The sequence below is a fragment of the Streptopelia decaocto genome, assembly GCF_964273445.1.
Source record: "Streptopelia decaocto genome assembly, chromosome: 3".
Lineage (NCBI taxonomy): Eukaryota > Metazoa > Chordata > Aves > Columbiformes > Columbidae > Streptopelia > Streptopelia decaocto.
This window is the reverse complement of record NC_138656.1, coordinates 39,153,516-39,174,022: the sequence shown is the minus strand read 5'-3', so window position 1 is coordinate 39,174,022 and position 20,507 is coordinate 39,153,516. Positions and strand designations below refer to the sequence as shown.

The following is a 20,507-nucleotide window of genomic DNA, read 5'->3' as shown; positions in this document are numbered from 1 at the left end:
AAAAATCCCAAGATCTAGGTGAGGTTTTAGAAGGTGAGAGATCCAGCACAACGACCTCGGTGCATGGATAACATTCATAGTCACTCAGCCCTATTTTAAACCTCACATCATCACTGCACCCAAGTGACTTCCCAGCATTGAGTAAAGCAGGAGGTGGGCTGATTGCAGTGCAGTCTGGAGGACAGCATAGATTACGGGAAATAAAACTCAAAAAATGAACATCATTTTTATTACTTGAGGGAGTATTACTCCATTTGTTTTAAGGGCTCTGGTTCAACAACTGGTTCTTTCAGAGGCAGTGTCAGCCTAACTCACATTCTTGTTTCTATTCCCTCACCACAACTTCCCTTACCTTGCCAAAACTGCTCAACACGCTACACCAGAGAGTAGACCAGTACTAAGAAAAAAGGAAAAAAAAGTTTCTCCCTGGGTTATTTTTTTATCTGAATCAAGTCTTCCGACCTGAGCCACTCAATTGCCACATGAACAGCTGCAGCAGCACAAGTGCGAGCACCAGGGCAGGCAGCATTGGATACAGCATTGCTGCACAAAGAAATGCTGCCCTAAAGTTATACCAGAGAAATGACACTGATTCTCCCAGTTACTTCTGCAGGCACAGGCAGCTGCAGCAGTCGTGCTCAATTAATGGGAAGATGAAGGACCCGATTCTCCTCCGAACCTGTATTTCTCTAAAGCACTCCAGCAGTATTACAGGATTCCAGCGTGGGCATAAACTCATTGCTGCACCAGAACCACTGCAGTTTGCACAGGCATCGATGCTCTTCTAAAATTTACACCGACACCTGCAGTCTGAGGAAAGCCTGGGTTTATACAGATGCTTTTTAAAAAGCTGCAGAGGTGCTGCTGAAGTTTGTGTTTTTCCTGTCTTAGATAAATATGCAAAGGTTAAGTAACAGAAACATTTTCTAACCAGCAAGAGAGATTATCCAGGCAGATGCAGGTACTTCAGTGCTTTTATGGATTCTTTAGAGGCACTGGATAATATTACAGTTTCAACTAAGGGAAAGGTATTTATTTATCTCAAAACTTTCATCTTTATTGTGGTCAAAAGGCAACTCAATTTTTTAAAAATTTACTGAGATAGCAGCAATAGCCAAGCGTAAAATGAAAACACAGTATTTTCTAGTGACTCTACTGCCTCTGCACACTTTGGGGTTTCTGGAAATATTATCAGCAATAACCTTGTACACAGAGCAAAGGCCATCAAGCCCTACATCCAAAATAAAAAAATCAGTTCACAGCTTGTACTTAGCCTTTGTGATGACTAAGACAACACAAACACACTGCAGGACTGCTAAGATCACAGTAATTCGACTGTGTTTGCCCCTCACACACAATTCATTTTGCTGACAAGTTACTGCAGATCAGAAAAAAAATAATTATTGTATTCGCATTTCTTGACCAAAAAAAAAAAAATCATCTTCTAATAGTATTCCCAAATGCTGAGAAGTCCAGTGTCTCGGACTCAAAAATATTAACAAAAATTATTAGTACCACCGGAAGCTTTCTCTTTACTGAAAACCAAAACCATTAAAAAGACTTCACCCTCTACTTCACCAGTGGTTGTAGAGTTTAATCAATCAATACATCTCCAGGTGTACTTTGCTTTAGGTATATCATTCCTTCAAGAGCCTAACATGCAGTCCACAGAATTTGATGTCCATTTAATTTTTATGGTGAACAACCAGTGAAAAGATACGTTTTATTATCTCTTTATTTCTTCAGTAGCTAGACCTCAAAATATTCCGGGAGGCAGCAGCTTGAGACACGTGCAAATTCCTATTTACAAGGGCTTGGGGCAGGGACTAGGGACAAAGGCAATTAAATGAGTCAGTCAAAGAGAAGTCGATACAAGCACATGCAATGCTTTTACAAGGCTCTGTGAAAATAAGGTTTTTTAGGAGGTTAGCCAGCAGTATAACAGGTGAAGTCTGTGACCATCTTAAGTCAATCATGTATTTGCCCTGGCCTTCAGTGAAACTAGGATTCTCCAGTACTTCACAGAATTCTGGATAAGGTGTGACCACCTCAGACACAGACAGAGCTGAAGGCAGAAAATCCCTTAATCCTGTTTTAACTGCATTTTCTTGAAACAAAACATCCCTGAAGAGCAGTCTCTGGAAGATTTTTGTTACACAACAGAAATTCACACAACCAAGAAATGTACTTCCCACAGAGCTCTCAAAGGTAGTTAGCTGCTGTAACTTCTGGACTCAGCAAACACAGACAAACTTAGCAATAACCTTGAAAATGAAAGGTTTCATACAATTCCTTGTAATCTTCTACAAACGGTTGTCAGTATTGGGTTTTATCTTTAAAAGAACAATTTCAAAATACAAGTTTCTTACTTTGTGCTAGATAGCCAAGGCAACTTATTGGAAAAGCAATCACATTTTTGACCTACTTATGGCTTCTCTTAATACATTAGATATAGACTTTCTGATAGGACATTACAAATAGCTTGTTGCTCAATCAATAATTTTGACAGAACAGATGGGAAAATATTTAAACATCTAAACAAACTGTCTGCACACCTATGTTGTGAAAGAAAACTGAGAACTTGGATACACCAATGTACTGTTAATTTAAGGGGAAAAAACTGTTTTCAATTAACCTTACGGTTCAGGTGGAGTGTATGTTCCTTAAGCATTCCTGGTAACCCGTCACACATTTTTACTGTTACAGTTGTTGGTCTGCTAACAAATATTCACCTACATATTATTGACCTGAAGTTAAAAGGTGTATTTGCTAGAACTTTCTACCAATTGTGGTAACAACTGCAACAATGGGAAAGCTTATAATCTAACACTAATGAACAAAGGTAATACACATTTCTTTATAGAAACAGACTTTTATCCATATGTATGAAAACCCTTCCTGCAGAAAAGTATGTTTGTCAAGTATTACATGAATTTAGTTATTATAAATGTATCTTGGTATGAACTGTGAAAATATTGCTATGTCAAAAGTAAAAATACACCTGAATGCTCATTGCTTTTATTATACAGAGGTGAAAATACAAAATATCAATATTATAGATACGCTGGGAAATAGATACCTGAGAATTAAGTCAAGAAAGAAAGTTTTATGTCACTGCTGTAATTTTCTACTGCTCTAATTTTTGCAGGTCGTTTTTCTCTATTTTGAATCTGGCTTGCATTGCTGTTTTCCTTTTGGTCCTAACACAAACTATCTTCCCAATACATTTTTGTACTAGAGACTTCCCCCATCTAACCTAGGTTTTTGTTACATAACCTTTAAAAAAATAGCAAACTAATTGTATTTCATTTGCTGGCACACTTTGTGCTACATCAGAAATGGTACATTTTGGTATAAATGTGAATTAAGCAAAGTCTCCTAAAGAAAACGTAATAATAACAAATATGTTTAACCTCCTACAAGGGACTCCGACTTGAGTAAATTTTAAAAAAAGTTATGCTGTCGCAAATGAAAGAAATGTTCTAACACAGGACTCTAAGAAGTCAATGGCAACCATTAAAAAACAAAACCAAAAAAACCCCACATCACAGTAAAAGGACCTCTCAAAAGTAAAACCCATTCAATGGGGGGTGTGGTGGTGGGGAAGCTAAAATAACTCTGTTCTAGAAATAACAGACACCTTTCATAGAAGGCAACAAGTATAAGCAAAAGATTACTTTAGTCTACAGAAAGATGGCACTTCTCTCGTAACTCTACCATTGGAAGAAAAACTGTAGACATGTTCATATCTGTATTAATTATCACTGCACTAGCAGTAGTGTCCATAACATAGACTGCCATGAGATGCAAGATGTGTAAGAAGTAATAAATAATGTTAATACTGTGATATTTCTCTCTTGTTGCTCATTCTTCCTGAAATGATTTTGAATTTTTACTGATGTTACACAGCATTTGTTCAGCTTTTGTTTATGCTTCATTACCCTCGGAAAAACTAAAGGCTTTTGCTGAAATGGAAATAATGTTTGCATTGATTAAATGAAAATTAATGAAAAAAAGCTTCAAGCATGTTATTGAGACAGTCTTTGTAAGAATTGTCATACTTATTTGTTTTACCAAAAAAAATGTGGTTTTTATTGGAAAATTGCTCTCTGCCATAAAGTTTTGTTCTGTATACCACTGTTATTTATGGGCAGTGTGGAGCTAATCCATTTTCTAGTCTTTTGTTTGTTTTATTATTTTTGCATATTTGTTACATCTTTCCCCTTGAGAAGTCTTGATACTGCATGTGGACAATTAGTTTTTGTGTCTGGTGAGATTAACCAGATTGCATGAAAATTCAAATTCTTGTTACATCATTGGTTATCTGGCTTCAGGAGAAAGTCTAATTCTTGTGCTAATTTATCTGTTGTTGCAGGAACTCTTGTGTAGATGTAACTGAGCAATGCTTTTGTACCCACATCTAAATGCTCCCATCTTTTGATCTTCATAGTGGTTATTGCCAATAAATGATGTTCTGCTCTGGATACCCTGCCTTGTCCACATTTCATCCTGTTCATCTCAGGGTCCCACTGGCAACGCCAAGCTGACACAAATGACCAAATTCAACCAGCATTTTTGATTACTTAGGAGTAAAGATGACACAGTGTGGTACAATAAAATATAATAAGTGATAATGAAACAGAAAAAAAGACCACATCTGAATTTTCATGAGGTGCTAGAATTTCAGGAAAAAACAACTTTTTTTTTTTTTTCCATTTCCTTTCAAGGTAAAAAAATAATTTCGTACTTGGAATTCTAGTATAAAGAGAAAATTCCATATTGTGAATCACCCATAAATCTAAAGGAAAAGTATTTTCAGGCATAGGTGATATTTGTCCTCGCACCCCTCACTGGTCCTCACCCAGAAATAAAATGTAGCCAAATATACAACAGACAGCTGCTCAAGAGCACATGCCAACACGAAACCACATTTCCACAGGTAAAATAAACTCTATTGTGCCTCTGCTAAGAATCAGATTATGCATGAAGCATCTAGGTAAACAGAGAGTAAATAAACTTGAACTACCTTTTTGATGCCAAAAGAAAATTAGTTAAGCAAAGCACAACAACATAACTACAGTGTTGGGTACTAAGCAAACTACCTATGCTTTCAGGAAAATGAGTACATGTTATCAGAGGTTGGGACTCTTTGGTTTTAAGCAAAAGCCAAGAACCAAAAACCAGGCATTCTGCCTCACTAGGAATTAGTAATGTCTCATACTATAGGTTAAGACAAATACCTACTCAAATATAAAAAGAAAAAATAATTATGGCATTATTATGCCATATTATTATGTTGGTAGAAGACTTAGCAATTAAATATTCATCAATTAGATACTTTTTATTTTATGGAATAATACACATCTCAGCATTGAATTTTTTCAAAAAGGAGTCTTTTTGTTTATATAATGCAATAGATATGAGTGGTAGGACTTCATTAAGCCAATGCAAAAGAATAAGCAAGTCTTCAGTCCTCATAGCAGAGCAGGTCCTTGGATATGGTCGTCTATACACAAAAGATGGTACTTTTTTGTTGATTATATCATCTCTGCTTATTTAGCTTTACATTTGCCTATGTGACAAAGAGGTAATGCTGCCTGTTAAAGATTAGCTCTAGTCATACGGGTATCGCATTACGCAAATAATTTATTTGCCATTGTAATAAGAGGGTTAAAATCCTTCTGACATCAGAAGAAAAGTATAATCACAACCAACTACCAACTGCAACACTACCAATACGTAACATTAAAGAATGACCCTTTCTGATAGCATTCTTTGAGCATGGAACACAATTGATTCGAATGCATCATTTTAAAACAAAGAATGCAACTACTACCTATTCAAGTCTCTGGCTGATAGAAACTAATGTTCTATCCTTGGACAAAACAACACTACACAATATACTTTCCTAAATATACAATGAACGCTCATAGGTTCCATTTCTTTTTAACAGTGAAGTTTTTTTGGGGGGTGGGTTTTTTTTTGGTTTTTGGGTTTTTTTTGGGGGGGGGGGCACTCTATTTTGTTCATTCTAACTTGGCGATCAAAGAATTTTTATTTTTACACCATTACAGAAGTGCATTTTTCTAGGTTTCCAAAACCACCTTATTCAACCTTCCCCATCTGTCACCATCTGCTTCTTTTTAGCATGTACTTTTTGTGTGATCACATAAGCATGTGAAAAATAACTAACATTCAGATGATTGTCTGCTGGTACATTTGAGGACTGGGCATAATAAAAGTGAACTGCCAAAACGTACTTAACACTTCTAATTTTGTTGGGTCTTGCATGTAAGCTACATTTGATTTTCAAACTGTTTTACAGTTGGAAAGTTGATCAGGTACTCTAACTCAACAGCAAAACTGAGACTACATAATTAGCTCAGCACTAAAAAGATTATATTCAAAGAGAGGAACAAAACCCAGAAATATATCCACACGAGTTCACACATCCATCTTGACTGAGTCTGTCTGCACTATGTTGCCTGAGGCACAGGATGAGATGCTACAAGGAGCCTACTTCTGGACAGCCACAGCCTGGGTCTTCTCCACAGGCTGCCACAGGACTAGGAATAAAGGACTCTCATAATCACAAGGGTGTATGAACTCTCATGGAAATGCTGGAGAAGCAAAGACACTAAGCCAAGGGTAGAAATGCATCGAAACGCAATGCAATTCCTCAACAATGCAGCAGATGCTGTTTCTACATGCTAAGTAACTGGAAATTACCATCAAGGCACAAAAGCTGAATGGTGGAGTTATCTGTTTCCTGAACTCCAATGTGCTTCAGCACAGCATTTCTGCTTGTAAATGCACTTCTTAATACAGTGTTAATGTGAAAAGAACAAAACAGGTCTAAAGCTAGAGAAACAAACTTACCTCCCACCCTCCAAAAATAGATTAACCTCACTCTAAGAGAATACATGTAGGAAATTCTGTCTTGTTAGAGCACCACTACAAGCCTTTCAGGTCTTTAGCAAAACCACCCATAACCAGAATACCAATATAGCTGTATCAGTACAGACAATTTGGTGGAGTGTCTCATTAGCCTTTCTCTAAAAAAAGAATTAACAGAAGTGCAGAAAATCAAAAGAAGCCAAACAACAGAAACTACCGCTTCCCCCAAAAAATCCCAAAAGCCACTGACCATCAATCCTCATTAATGCTCACCAGAGGGAACCAAATACGAGTGAGAATTTGCTCTGTAGAGCATGATGGAAGACCAAGTCTAACACAAAATTTCTTTTCCACAGTTTCTCTTTACAGCATTGTTCCAACTCTTAGAAGTTCATACAGGTCTTAAAGCGCTGTGAATGCAGATGGCATCTACCAACATCTTAACAACTGCTTTCCATCAATTCGTGCCTTTTTGCCCAAATTCCCTTTTCCATCCAGTAGTTCTAGAGGTGGAAAATAATAGAACATACCTATTACTTACATCAAAGTTGCACAGAATTTCAAAAAGCATGTTACATCAATGCTTCAGTTATCTTTAAATCCAAATTAAATTTAAATGAAGATAAAAAGGAAACTGCATAAGCCACAACAAAAATCATTCTGGCCTTCAGTTCCTCTATATTCCTAACCAAACAACTCTCCACTGAGCTCCTCTTCATTTTAAGTTGCTCATCAATTTCTCCTGCCTTTCATGTCTCTCTCCAAAACATTCTATTAGTTTCTATTACGAGAAAATTAACAAAATAACATAATTGTCTTTAGTCCAGACTCTCTTTCCTGCTCACAACCACGTTTTTCCCCACAAGAAAAACCTTCTCATCTCTAAGCTATGTTTTCTGGTCTACCAATCTACCTGTGAGATCAGTAAATTAATTTCATTAATTCCTTTTACCCCCTGTTAACCTCCCTTGCTATCCTCCTCCTTATTTTACTCAAATTCTTTTATCTCTTCCATTAATTAAATAATTAATTTAAAAAATAAATTATAAAAAAAGAAACTAAAAAGGAAAAAAGGCCTTGGCTGTATTACCCATGCAACATCTTTTTCTCTGTAGCATAACATGTTGGTCTTTTTGACATCATCACCTTAGCTAAGCTCTCCCAATTGGTCTGCCTCAGTTTATCCAAGGTGTTGGCTATTTTCATCAAGTTCTTTGCAAACAAGCACTTTCATGTTTTTCCCCACACCTGAAGGAGCTCTTCTGTAACATTCACACTGCAACTTCTACCTGCTTTCAAATCCTTGTTTAAAACATGGCTGAAAACATTAGTTTCCATGCTAGCCTATCTCAGTGCATTTCTGTGGTTCCCTGTCTGCCTATATATCACCTAGTTTCAACTCTTATCAGGCCAGTTATGTGGTAAATCATCGTATTCTTAGTCCAAAAATATGCCAGCCTTTGGCAAATAAGCTGATCCAATGAAAGCAAGCATTAAAATAATATTATATAGCTGCACCACTGACAAATACTTTTTCTGCAGGTACCTCAACATTTTACAATCTGCATATACCACAACATTCTTAGAAAATTCAATTCCTGTAAACATGGCAAAAGTGTTTTTTCTTGCTATAACCATGCCTGCAGTACAGGGTACCATGAAATTCAGCCACTAAACTTTGATGGTCAGGTTCTAGATTTTGGGTTGCCCCTACATCAAAACCATATCTTTCTCAAATAGAAAATCGGTAAATAAGGAATTAAGTGAAAAGTGAGGAAAGACAGCAGTTGCTTCTTGATAAAGGATTTTTACCTTTCATTTCCCTGAGGTAAAACTCATGGAAATAATTGACTACACATGATCTTTCTCACTCCCACTTCTAAAAGAAAGGTCACACACACAAAAAAAAAACAGGCAAACAAGCATTGTGTAACTTATCTTAATACTTCCTTCATCTCCACTGCTGTCATTTTAAAGGAAGTCATAATACATGCAGATCTTCTCATGCCTATGGATAAAGGCTATGGATCTACTCTGGTCTTAATTATTGTTACACACCTTTAAGTGACAGTAACCGCATAAACTATACAGAAATGGTCTTGCCTTTTTTTTTCTTTAAGTAAAAGACTAGTTCTTATAGAAATGCATCCATCCATCTAGTCTGTACCTTTATGCTAATAAAACTCAGTGAGGTTCTACTGTTTTCCCTGTTATTAGAATATACCTAATTATCATTGATCATCTATTATCTATGAAGAGTCATTTGAATGATCATCCATGAAGTCCCTTACAGACTTGTCCATAGTCAAAACAATTTCTCTTCTGTTGTTAAAAAGATTAAAATCTTCAAAATGAATTTCTGGTATTTAAACTTGTATCTCCCAAGACACCAAAACTTAGTACCATAGTGACTGCCATACTATAACCAAGGCTGTGCACTTAGTCCTAAGAACTTGAACTGAAATGCAGAGAGCCAGAAACTGCAATCTCATTTACTAAATGACCCTTACAAATAATCAGAGCTGCAAGAACTTTTATTTCCCAGCCCAAGCAGCTTCACGTCCTGAATATTCTGGTAAAGCAAGAGGTCTGTATCTTTATTAGCAGGTCCTTGATCCTTGACAATCAACTGAAAACTACCAAAATCCAAACTGCTTTTAAATGTCTCACAGGTGTATTTACAATGACACACACTTTCTCAGTTTTATTCTTTCTTCATTAAGCCTGTGATGCTTTCTGGACACATCGTCCTGTCCTGACTTCTGACTTTGTCACTGCAAAAGAAACATTTTGGGGGTTTTTTTATTAAAAAATTTAAGAGTATATCTGTGTTTCCAAAATGGGATCACAATTCGTCTTTTTCTCATTGGATCTCTGTTTGTTCTCTGACACACAATGACCTCTAATGTGATAGCCCACTTTGAAGGATAACAATGGAAAGAAAATCCTAAGAAACAGTCTCTTCTTCCTGAAAAACTACTAAGAAATGAGGAATTATAAAATATTTTATACCTTTCAGATGGGAAATACCACAGATTCTTAGAGCAGAGGAAAATATTAAGTATTACCACTACAGTTACACACACACGCACGCACAAAGATAACTGCATTAATTCTACAAGAGATGATAAAGGAATTTCACTATTTATCACATAACCAAGTTATTTTCAAAAGACTACACAATCTCACAAAGAAAAAATTACTTATTAGTCATTATGACATGATTTTTGCAAATTCATTCTCTGACACATGAATAGACTGGACAGCCCAGTCTCTTGATGATCCCAGGTATAAAAATAGATACAATTGTCTCAGGTGAGCAACTATCCAAACAATGCACCAGTAAACATTATTGCAGCAGCAGCAGTCCACATACTGCTGACTTCACCCTTTTAGATAAGAATGTGTGGATGAAGGTGTTGAGTCTTCTTACACCATAGCAGTAACCTGTCTAGGTTGCTTGCTCTAAACCTTTTACCTCCCCATAAACTAAGGCACATAAAAGGGAATGAGTTCTGGGGTTCTCAGGCTTAATAAAAAGTCGGTTTCCTTCAAGACAGATTTGTAGACGGTGGGTCTCCAAAAATGCTCCTAATGGGAGGTGGAGGAGAGGAGTGGGACTGCTAGAGAACAGAAAGGCAAACTGGATCAACTAATTTGTTGAAAGTGTCTAAAACCCAGATTGATCCCTTCCCAATTTTGACAGAAGAGAGCTAACATGTTTCCAGAAGTGAGAGATGAAGAAGCAGATGAAAGCAACTGAACGGAATATTTGCAGTCTTTGGGAAGGTTTTCACGACTGCTGACAAGACGACAATGTGGGGTTAAGAGCTGGCAATGACACCTGTGGCCTATGCCAGCGATAAGAGTATCGTCCCTTGTGTTGCTCTCTTTGCTGGAACAGGTTCTGGGTGTGTAGCACAAGAAAAGTGGCCACTGTACCAAGCCAAACAGGCAGATCTACAACTTGTTCTACATAGCCATAGAAGATTCAAAGCAAGAATTAAGGAAGATGGAACCAGATGGAGGAAGAGAAAGTTATTGGCTCCTAAGAATACTGATGTTTCCTTGATAGTTCGAGAAAAAGAATGTATCAAAAGATCTTGCTGTGTTTCAAAACGGTTTCATTAACTCTACGTAGCATAGTAACTTATAACCAGCTACTAGCATTTTCAGTTTCCTCACTGTGTGCAAATTGGAGGAGACTTTAAATTTGCTTTTAGACATTTAGAAAGACACTAAACCCGCAAAGCTGATCATCCTAAAATCCTCACCATCAGCCAGCAGTATCCAGAAGGTGACATTTACCAGTTTCCTTGATATCCCTTAATTATAAGGTTCAGAATAAAAAATGAAAGGCAATCTAAACTTGCTTGTTGAAATATGCTTGTTGCTGCTAGTCAGGATTCAGTACTCCTGAAAATAAGGGGCAAAGAGGTATGTTGAATCAGTGCCTCCATACCTCCTCCCCATAAACTAAGGCACATTTTTCTTCTGAGATGACCTGGAAGATAGACTTTCTGGTGATCCTGAGTTCCTGCAAGAGGTAAAGGATCCTTTCAAGAATTCTTCTTAAAACAAATGGTATGACTGAAGGGCCTTGTAAAGCCCTTTATGATGATCAGAAAGTTGCCTCAGTATCAGGTGTGTAGCAATCATGAATGCTGGCAATAATGAAAATAACGGCTAATTGAGCATCCACAGAATCATTGGTATTAAGTAAAAAGATACTGCTGTCTTTTGCATGGCAAGCCTGGAGTTGCATTTGGCAACCCCAGGGGAGAGGCAGAACGACATTCCCCAGCACTACAACCAGTACTGTTGACTGAAGCCTGACAGAAGTCCAATTTTGAGAGTTCTTCCTTTGCTTTTTTCCAGTAGGCATCAGTGGCACTAATACTGGAGCAGATCATTTGGGTGACTTGAGCTTCCACTTCAGATTCTCAAGTGGCCAACCCAGAGCTGCGACGGGAACCAAAACAACATCTTCATGTCCATTTTTTTATCAATCCTCGAGAAGTGGGATGTTTGGCACGCCAAGTGCTAGCTAATGGTAAAGATGGGGTGACATATTCTGAGATGCCACTTGCACATACATACAGTGAAATGGCTAGGTTCTGGTGTCCATCTCAGTTCTGAGGTTGATGCACTCACCTGTTTTTAGCAGAAATACCTAAAATTTCAACTCTCTCTCTCTGCAACTGGAAAGTTCAAATAAAACCCAGTACCTTCCTATTCCTCCTTGCCTCCACTGAGGCTGTATAAACACTAGCTATACATCTCAGTTAAGCAAAATCATATGTTCCAAGTGACAGACAGATGGAAGATTTTTTTTTTAAGAAATCATTGGTAGATGAAAACTAACAGAGGAAGGCAAACATGAGAAGGAAAATGCCCATTAGAGGCTTTTTTAAACACTAAGAAGCACAGCATCAATATACATCCAATCACCAAAAAGAAAAGTAGCACATACAATTCTGAATAACAGTCATATAGTATTAATCAGGCAGGCTGTCAGTTCTTTACAATGAACAGTTTTCAGCATACAAACACCATAGTCTAAAATTAAATTAAAAATAAACATTTTATACTGCATTAGGAGAGTATATTCTAAATCATACCTCGGGCGCCAGGTATTCTGGAGTACCACAGAATGTTTTCATAGTTGCTGCGTCTGTGATTCCTTCTTTGCAAAGTCCAAAATCTGTAATTTTTATGTGTCCATCTTTATCCAACATTAGATTTTCTAACTGTGTGTTGGGGAAAAAAATGTTTCCTTAGTATATCTTAACGGGACAGGCTGATGCATTACATCAATTTTTTAAAAAAGGTACAGTTATTGCTTGCACTAAGGCATAATTTGTTTGTAATTCAAAAAAAGAATTAGAGCACCTATTCTATTACAGCCTTTAACAGTGTTTACTTTCATACAATTTAAATAATTATTTAATCCTATAATACAGTTTACAATAGTAAATCCCAGGTCATTCAAACCATGGTCTTTCATTCTGAAGTTGTTCTGTGTTTTTTTATTTTTCTAAATATTCTCAACATATAATCAACTAATTCAAAGTTACAATCATAGCTGTCATTTAGTAAGACTTTATGGGTTTCCTTTGCTCTTACATAATCTTAATTTACCAAGATGCATTTTACTACTACACTGTCATGAAACAGCTAGTATATATCCATGTCCCATTCTTTTAAAACATCTGCATCTTCCACATTTTTTTCAACAACAGACTAATGTGGTGGTAGAGAAGCTACTGATAAAAACAAAACCCTGAGGTAAATTCCCCCTTGTATACTTGCACAGGATGCTGGTTTTGAATAGTTGTATGTGTATGCTTTACATTACTAAAACCAAGTAAAACACACTTTTGAACAATTTTTCTAAGCAGAAAGGGTTTTTTTCTTAGTGTAAGGCGTGTAGTGAAAACACCAGCCAAGAACAATCATAGCCCTGTGTTGCTTAGTCTGCATAAAGCCCAAAATGTTGAGTCTAATGGTGTCACACAAAGAACATACAAAGTAGATGAAAGAACATACAAAGCAGATGACACCAGTAATGGAAGATTTGTGGAGTTAAATTCCTCTCTCTTTATTACATGGAATTTAAACCAAAAATCAGAACCTATCATTCCTTGACCAGGAAACTCCATATTTTTCCAAGATGTCACAGCATGCCATACTATTCCCACAGCTTCTGCTACAAACAGGTAATGCAGTATTCTGTTTTCTGTCTGCCTCCCTGAGCAGAACTCACCTACCACTGCCTCCTTTCTCCTCGGTTCTGTACAAAGGAGACCATGAATGAACTCCACTACTGTGCATGTATAATGGGAAAGCACAATTTTCCATATAAAAAACGAAAGTCTTTTCACAGAAATAAAATAGGCTCATAATGGAATTCAGAGGCTCCTCCCACACAAGTTAGAAAACGTTCCTGTTGAAATCAGGTTATTTTCCATAGAATATGGTCATACTGTGTCACAGAGTATCTGTAGCATAATATAAAAGGAGCTCCAGGCAACAGAGTACAGAGAACTGTATACGCAAGAAAATCTAAGACAAACTACATTCCATTATTATGAATCTTTCCCAAGATACAAAAGACAAAAATAATTTTTAAATTAATGCTGAAATTATTTTCCTATTGAAGCATTCTGAATTATTTTAAATTATTTCAAATCATACAAGACCATAACTCCTTGCTGAGATAAAGAAAGTGCAGTCACATTGTCCCAATTCCCCGTTTCACTTGTTTGAGGACAGTGAGAATTATATCTGACATTTGTGTTGCAATCCAAGTTAAGTTACAAGTAATGGGTGTTGGAGGAAGCATCAGAAGCTTAGATCTCTTCCAAGTGCTATCAATAAGATGTGCTATTTATTTTTTCATCAAGTTAAAGTGAAGTAATGTATCCATCTATAGATTACTGTATCAAATGGCTATCTTCAACACACACAGAACTTTAAACTGAACACAGATTTTTTTTCCCCATTAACTCTGAATAGTGCAACTTTATAATTACTTTGTGTTTGTCCCAATAGTCTCTGCAAAAACAAAAATTTGATTACTTTTTTTTTTTCTTTTTTTACCTTGAGATCACGATACACAATCTTCCCAGAATGCAGATAGTCCAGGGCAGAGACAATTTCTGCACCATAGAAGCGTGTGCGGTCCTCTGAGAACACCCGCTCTCTCGACAAATGGAAAAACAGCTGCAGGGTAAACAGCAGGGACAGGATTGTAATAATTACTGATTTAGTGGGGGAAATTAACACAAACATAAAACACCTCTCATCACCATATTGTGATGATAGATAGTGTACTCTCAGTGGACACTCAGCACTCTTAGACAGCAGCTGGCTTATCTTTTCCAGGTTTCCAAAGGGAGAAAGCGAGCTGTTAAATCAGCGTTTTAATCAATATACCAATCTTGTTTAAGGCATTCTGCTTGCTACTCATTTAACCTTCAGTTACCAGAGGAAAAAAAAAAAGTATGCAGCAGCATAATTCTGTATTTCTCCCTCCACCACTTCCTTGGAATTTTATTTTAAGCCACTCAGAAATATTATTAAAGTACCCAGATTCTCATTCTGCCTTAAGTTTTTCAGTAATTGAGTAACTTTTCTTTGAACTGAAAAACGTCTAGTTCTTCAGTACAGGTAAACTGGCATTTTACAAGAACAGCACTGCTAGCAATATTACTAAAACAAACCAAACCAACAACTGCTTAGGGTTTATAAAACAGAATCTATGTATTTAGTGTATTTCTTTGCTACAAAGAAAACATTTCTTTGGGCTTTTTGTCTCTTCTTTAATACTTTATAAGTAGCAGCACTTTGCAGATACTTTTTTAATGGAAGTCCTTCAGTCGTTCCATATTGTCAGTAACTTCAGCTGCAATGAAAAAGCATAAGGTGACATTCTGTAATATTGTCAGCATCTTATTGGATAAAATATCACCCTCAGAACCTGCAAGAACACCAAAAGAAGTGGAATTTGGCTATTTAAATCAAATGCTGAGTCTGTATTCTGCTTAAGACCAAATGGGCCGCCTGCCTTACTCCTTCAAGTTGCAATGTTTTTGGTTTTACCACAAGAGCTAACTATCAACAAAACAGAAAAAAAAAAGAAAATGTGTTCATTTATAAATTAAAAATAGACAATGAAATCCATAACAACGCGTTTTATTTTTATTTTCACTGCCAAAAATACAAAGTAGATGAGAATTCCAAAGTGGCAGGGTCAGTAAAACAAACAAACAAACAAAACAACAACAACCAAAAAACCCACACTCACATGGCACAGAACAGCATAAGAGTTACTGCAGCTACCTTCCATGTGCAGACTTTTCAAAATGTAATTAAAAAGTCAATGGTTTAAACAACTAGAAGTCAACTTCTTTCGTGACAGGTTTGCTCCAAAAATGTTTATTACTTTCTTTTGAACCTAAACAAACTTCCCACTAAACTGAGCCTTTCAGCAGCATATATTTGTATAAGCAGAGACTTCAGAGAAAACAGAAACTGCAGTATGATTTAAAGGGGGTATTTCATTTTTGTTCATTGCACCTGCATTCCCCTTTCAATTTCTTTTTGAATTCTCAAGACACCCTGTATAAAAATGGAATACCTGCATGACAAGGCGGATCATTATTTTGTAGGTATTTCAGTTGCTCCTGCTGCTGTTTCCCTGGTTAAGCACAAATCCCTGGTGGTGACACCAGCCCTCCCTGTAGTAACGAGCATTCTGTACCAACGGCTGCTTAATTGCCAACATAAACAGAAGACCCACACAGATCAAGCAACTACGTCTCCCCTCATGAAGTGCCTCCCGTAGTATAAAATTGGGAAAAGAATTGGAATTTGTAGGGACTTTTCCATGCATTTTTGCAAAATTTAAATAGGAAAAACACACCACTAAGTACATCTTCATCCAAATAAAGCAAAATAAAAAATTTCTGTAATTTATGCATTTATTTCTGGCTCGTGTTCTCTTTCATAAATAATGAGCTAGTGTCACTCATTTTTAAGAGTTTTATTTGTTTTGATGGACTCAAAGGAACTCAAAATGAAGGCCAAATTTCAGATCACCTTTTAATGTGTACACAGAGCGAATACATTCCAAAAATTTCTAATATAACCTATATAGATATATATATATATAACAGTTAGTCCTACACTCATATCTATGCAAAAGGACCACTGCAATTTTCTGTATGAAAGAGACTGATCCAGTAGCTGAGCAGCGAAGTCTTAGAAACATACATTAGTTTCTGTAAAAAAAAAAAAAGTCCCAATTTGAATCTGAGAATTGATAACCTGACAAGTTAACATAACCAAAATTTATTTTCTTTTGTGTTTGTTTCAAACAAAATATTCTTGATATTAATTCAAAATACTGACTTCAAAATAAAATGCCTGGCTAGGAACAACTAGCAACAGTTCTGTGTTTGCCAAAGAGACTACAAGGAGGTGACTGGTGACAGCCATGGCTTCACCAAGGGCAAATCACGCCTGACAAATTTGGTGACCTTCTATGATGGGGTTACAGCTTTAGTAGATATGGGAAGAGCAAATGACAGCATCTACCTGGACTTGTGCAAAGCACTGAACACTGTCCTGTATGACATCCATGTGTCTTAATTGGAGAGACGTGGGTTTGATAGATGGACCACTCGGTGGATAAGGAATTGGCTTTAAAGTCCCTTCCAAGCCAAACTATTCTATGATTCTATGAAGTCAATTAATTTTAACATTACATAGGACACTACAGTCACTCTTCATAAGCAGTCTTCATGTTATTGTAGCACCTAGCATACATGCTAGTTTTGAATGCAGAATGCATAAAAATAAAAATGCATGTTAAAAGTGAATTCATACACTCAGATATGGGCTAAAGATATGAAAACAAACTTTAAAATTTTAATAGAAAAAATCTAATTCAGTGAGATTACAGCATTATTTTTAGCTAAATATTTAGTTGGTTCACTATTTTGGAATAATTATGCCACCAGGCTCCGTTTACAACTGTCAGAACATGAAGATGAGATTTATTAATTCAGAGAAGGAAAAGAAGAAATCTTACGGAAGGTTATGGAAAAAGCTTGCAACATTTGCACTATTTATTGATTTACAGTTATTAAGTATGTGCTATAAAGTCATTGGAATTGCAATAGAAATAGCTTTGGCACGAAGAAGGAGATTTTGCACATAATATTTTTGATGGCATACATGAGAGTGCTATAGTTACAGAGAGGACTGGAGCTATAAATTTCCTGGTAAGTATTTATTTTAAAAATGAACAACAATGTTGCCATGGGGTATTTTTCCTAATAAAAAATTTTAACAAAAAAATTTTAACAAATAAAAACAAAGATCAAACATAGAAGTATATTCAACTGCAGATCCAAGCATGCCAAATATATAAATGACACAACCTTATATCAATCAATATGTTAAACTTTAACACATGCTAGTGACCTCTTTGACATGTTGAAAGTTGTACGACTGGCTCTCGCTTTTTTGTATTGGGTTTGCTCAGCTCTGCAGCTGAACACATTTTATATTTGACTGTTGATTTGACTATTTTGCAAGGCATGTGCAGTACCAGCCTTGAAATTTTGAATTATGTGTTTATTGTTTCAGACTTCATCACTTTTAGGCACATTCTATACCCCAAGAAATACAGTACCCTTATTTTAGAGTATCATAATTCTAGGCTAAGGCACATAGTTACATTTACTAAGAGTTTCAGAAAACAAAACAGGACACAATAGAGAAAAAAACAACAAAGCCTACAACAATATTTAGCACTTGTTCAATTACAACAAGCTATTTAGTTCTCTCTCGCCTAATGAATCGAAGTAAGAGCTGTGGAAAAAAAATTGCCAAGCAGGACAGAGATTCAGAACTCTGGTGTGGAGAAACCATCTGAATAAATTTTGAAGTCTAATTTTATTATACAGATAACTACCAATTAAGTTTGTTACAACGTAGAGAATTTGGAATTATCCTGAAAGTGCAAAGCGAGGAAGTTAATCAACTTGTTAGTCAGCTGAATCACTGTACTCCGTAGAGTAATGTATGTAATGGTTTTCATTCCTAAAGCTTTTCGACCTTTAAAACAAAATACTGGAACTAAAAGATGGGGAACATATACTCCAAAAGTATTCCTCACCGACAAAGAACCATTCTTAGAATATCACTTTTTATACCACGGTTTATATCATTCTGTGTGGCCTGGGAGTTGGGGGAACACTGTAATGTACTACTAACGTGCTGTAATCACAGAGTACTCACAATTATATGGGCTACAAAAGGAAGAGTTGGCAAATCAATACTAGCAGGAAAACAATCAATACAGCCTCACACAGTTTTTTCAAAATGTTTAGGACAAGGGTAGCAAAAGATGTAAAAAAATGAAGGCACTTTCTTTAAAGCAGGCCTCTGTCTGTATGTACTGATAGTTTTATTCATTTTAAAATATTTACGTGAATATTTTGTATTTTCAACCAGAGCAAAGAACACAGTTTATCATGCAATACTGCATGTACTTTTTTTACCACACACTCATAAACATGCCATTTCTAAGTCTTGATAAAAGGATTTGGAATCAAATTTCAATGCCTTAATACTACTTTAATGTAATACTTTTCGTGTAACAAAAGTATTGGGAAATAATCACAATGTCAGAAGTATCCTTCTAGCTATATACTAAAACATAGTTTATGATGAACAGACATTGCTAAACATTTAGTCTGCAGCGTCCAACGCCAACACTAAAACGAAAAAAAAAAGTCAAGCTTCCAGCCCACAACAAAGATTTCAAGATTGGGCCCATAAGCAGCAGAAAATTAACTGTAAAAGTTGTCATTATAAGAAAAAAGCATTCAGTATTTCCATCTGAATAATGTGCTAAAAGTCCTCTAATGTTTTGCTTTAATATATTTAAACACAGAATGTGGGGGAAAAAAAAAAAAAAAGGAAGTCAAAAGAGAATTTGATATGGTATTACTTTGTACATTGTAAAAAAGCACACACATAGACCAGTGAAACTGATGCAGTTACATTTTCATTATAACATGTTCCCTTATTAACTAAGCCTAACTAATATGAAGTTCCAGAGGAAAGGTAAGGCAAAGATATTACAAATTACCACTATTCAGGCAAGATATTAAAGTCAACATGGACCTAGATTTTTAAGAGGTACAGAAGATTCTTGTTTAGAATTACTTTAACACAATTTCTTCTCCTCCAGTATGAAACTCAGTGACTCCTTCCTTGACTTTATTCCCTCCTAACCACAGAAAGAGGAACTGAAGACTTCCTAATAGTGACTGCACTTATCACTGTAGTAGGGCAGAAGTCTAAATTGTGGCATTTTCTTGCTTTCACCTGGGTGAGAATTGAGAGTATAGATAAAAATTTCAATAACTCCTTCATTGGGAGGACTGTTTGGGTAATGTGCTCCTGAATGACATAAACATGAAAATTCTCAAACAACTGATTCAGGCACAACTGTTTAACTAAAAAGAAATTTTAAGCAGAATCACACTGAACACAGTACAGCTCTGGAACTGCTACAGCAAATTTCCCTCTGTAAGGATACAATTAAAAGATGAGTTTTCAACACCTTCAACAGTGAGAAACCATTGTAAGGAAATTAAACTTCCCTGGAACACAGGGAGAAGAGTAGAGGGAAGCAGCAAAACAAAAAAGTCTGCATATCATGTAGGAGATTTGCCTACAAATGGCTAAAATGCTGGGTGAACTTTGTGTGACTTACTTTAAGTGGTTCTGGGTTAATAACAAGGCTATTTGTACAAATATGAAGTCCCTTGTATGTCTTAGCAGACAGTGACTAAAGTCTGAAATTCATAGGAAAATTTGGTAAGATTAAAGATTTTCCCATTAAAAAGGACAGCTTGTCCAACTTACTCTTCCAGATCTCTAGTCAAAGAGAAGCACATAAGCATATCAAGAGTTTCTTCAAAGCAAACTACCTACTCTGAAAGGCCATTATTTCCCACTGTGGCAAATATTTAACAGTTAGCTTCACTGAATTAGGGAACCCTCAGCAAAAAACACGAGTAGCATGG

The 20,507-nt window shown here is 36.2% G+C and overlaps 1 protein-coding gene across 2 annotated transcripts in view; it reads right to left on the bottom strand.

Annotated features, from left to right (window-relative positions):
• AKT3 (AKT serine/threonine kinase 3) overlaps nucleotides 1-20,507 on the bottom strand; it is a 160,967-nt gene that overhangs the window by 24,222 nt on the left and 116,238 nt on the right. For both annotated transcript variants that reach the window (XM_082049701.1, XM_082049702.1), the window contains exons 9-10: nucleotides 14,500-14,622; nucleotides 12,519-12,647 (exon numbers count right to left, since the gene is read on the bottom strand). In XM_082049701.1, coding sequence (XP_081905827.1) covers nucleotides 12,519-12,647; nucleotides 14,500-14,622 — 252 coding nt within the window. The remainder of the gene's footprint in view (nucleotides 1-12,518; nucleotides 12,648-14,499; nucleotides 14,623-20,507) is intronic.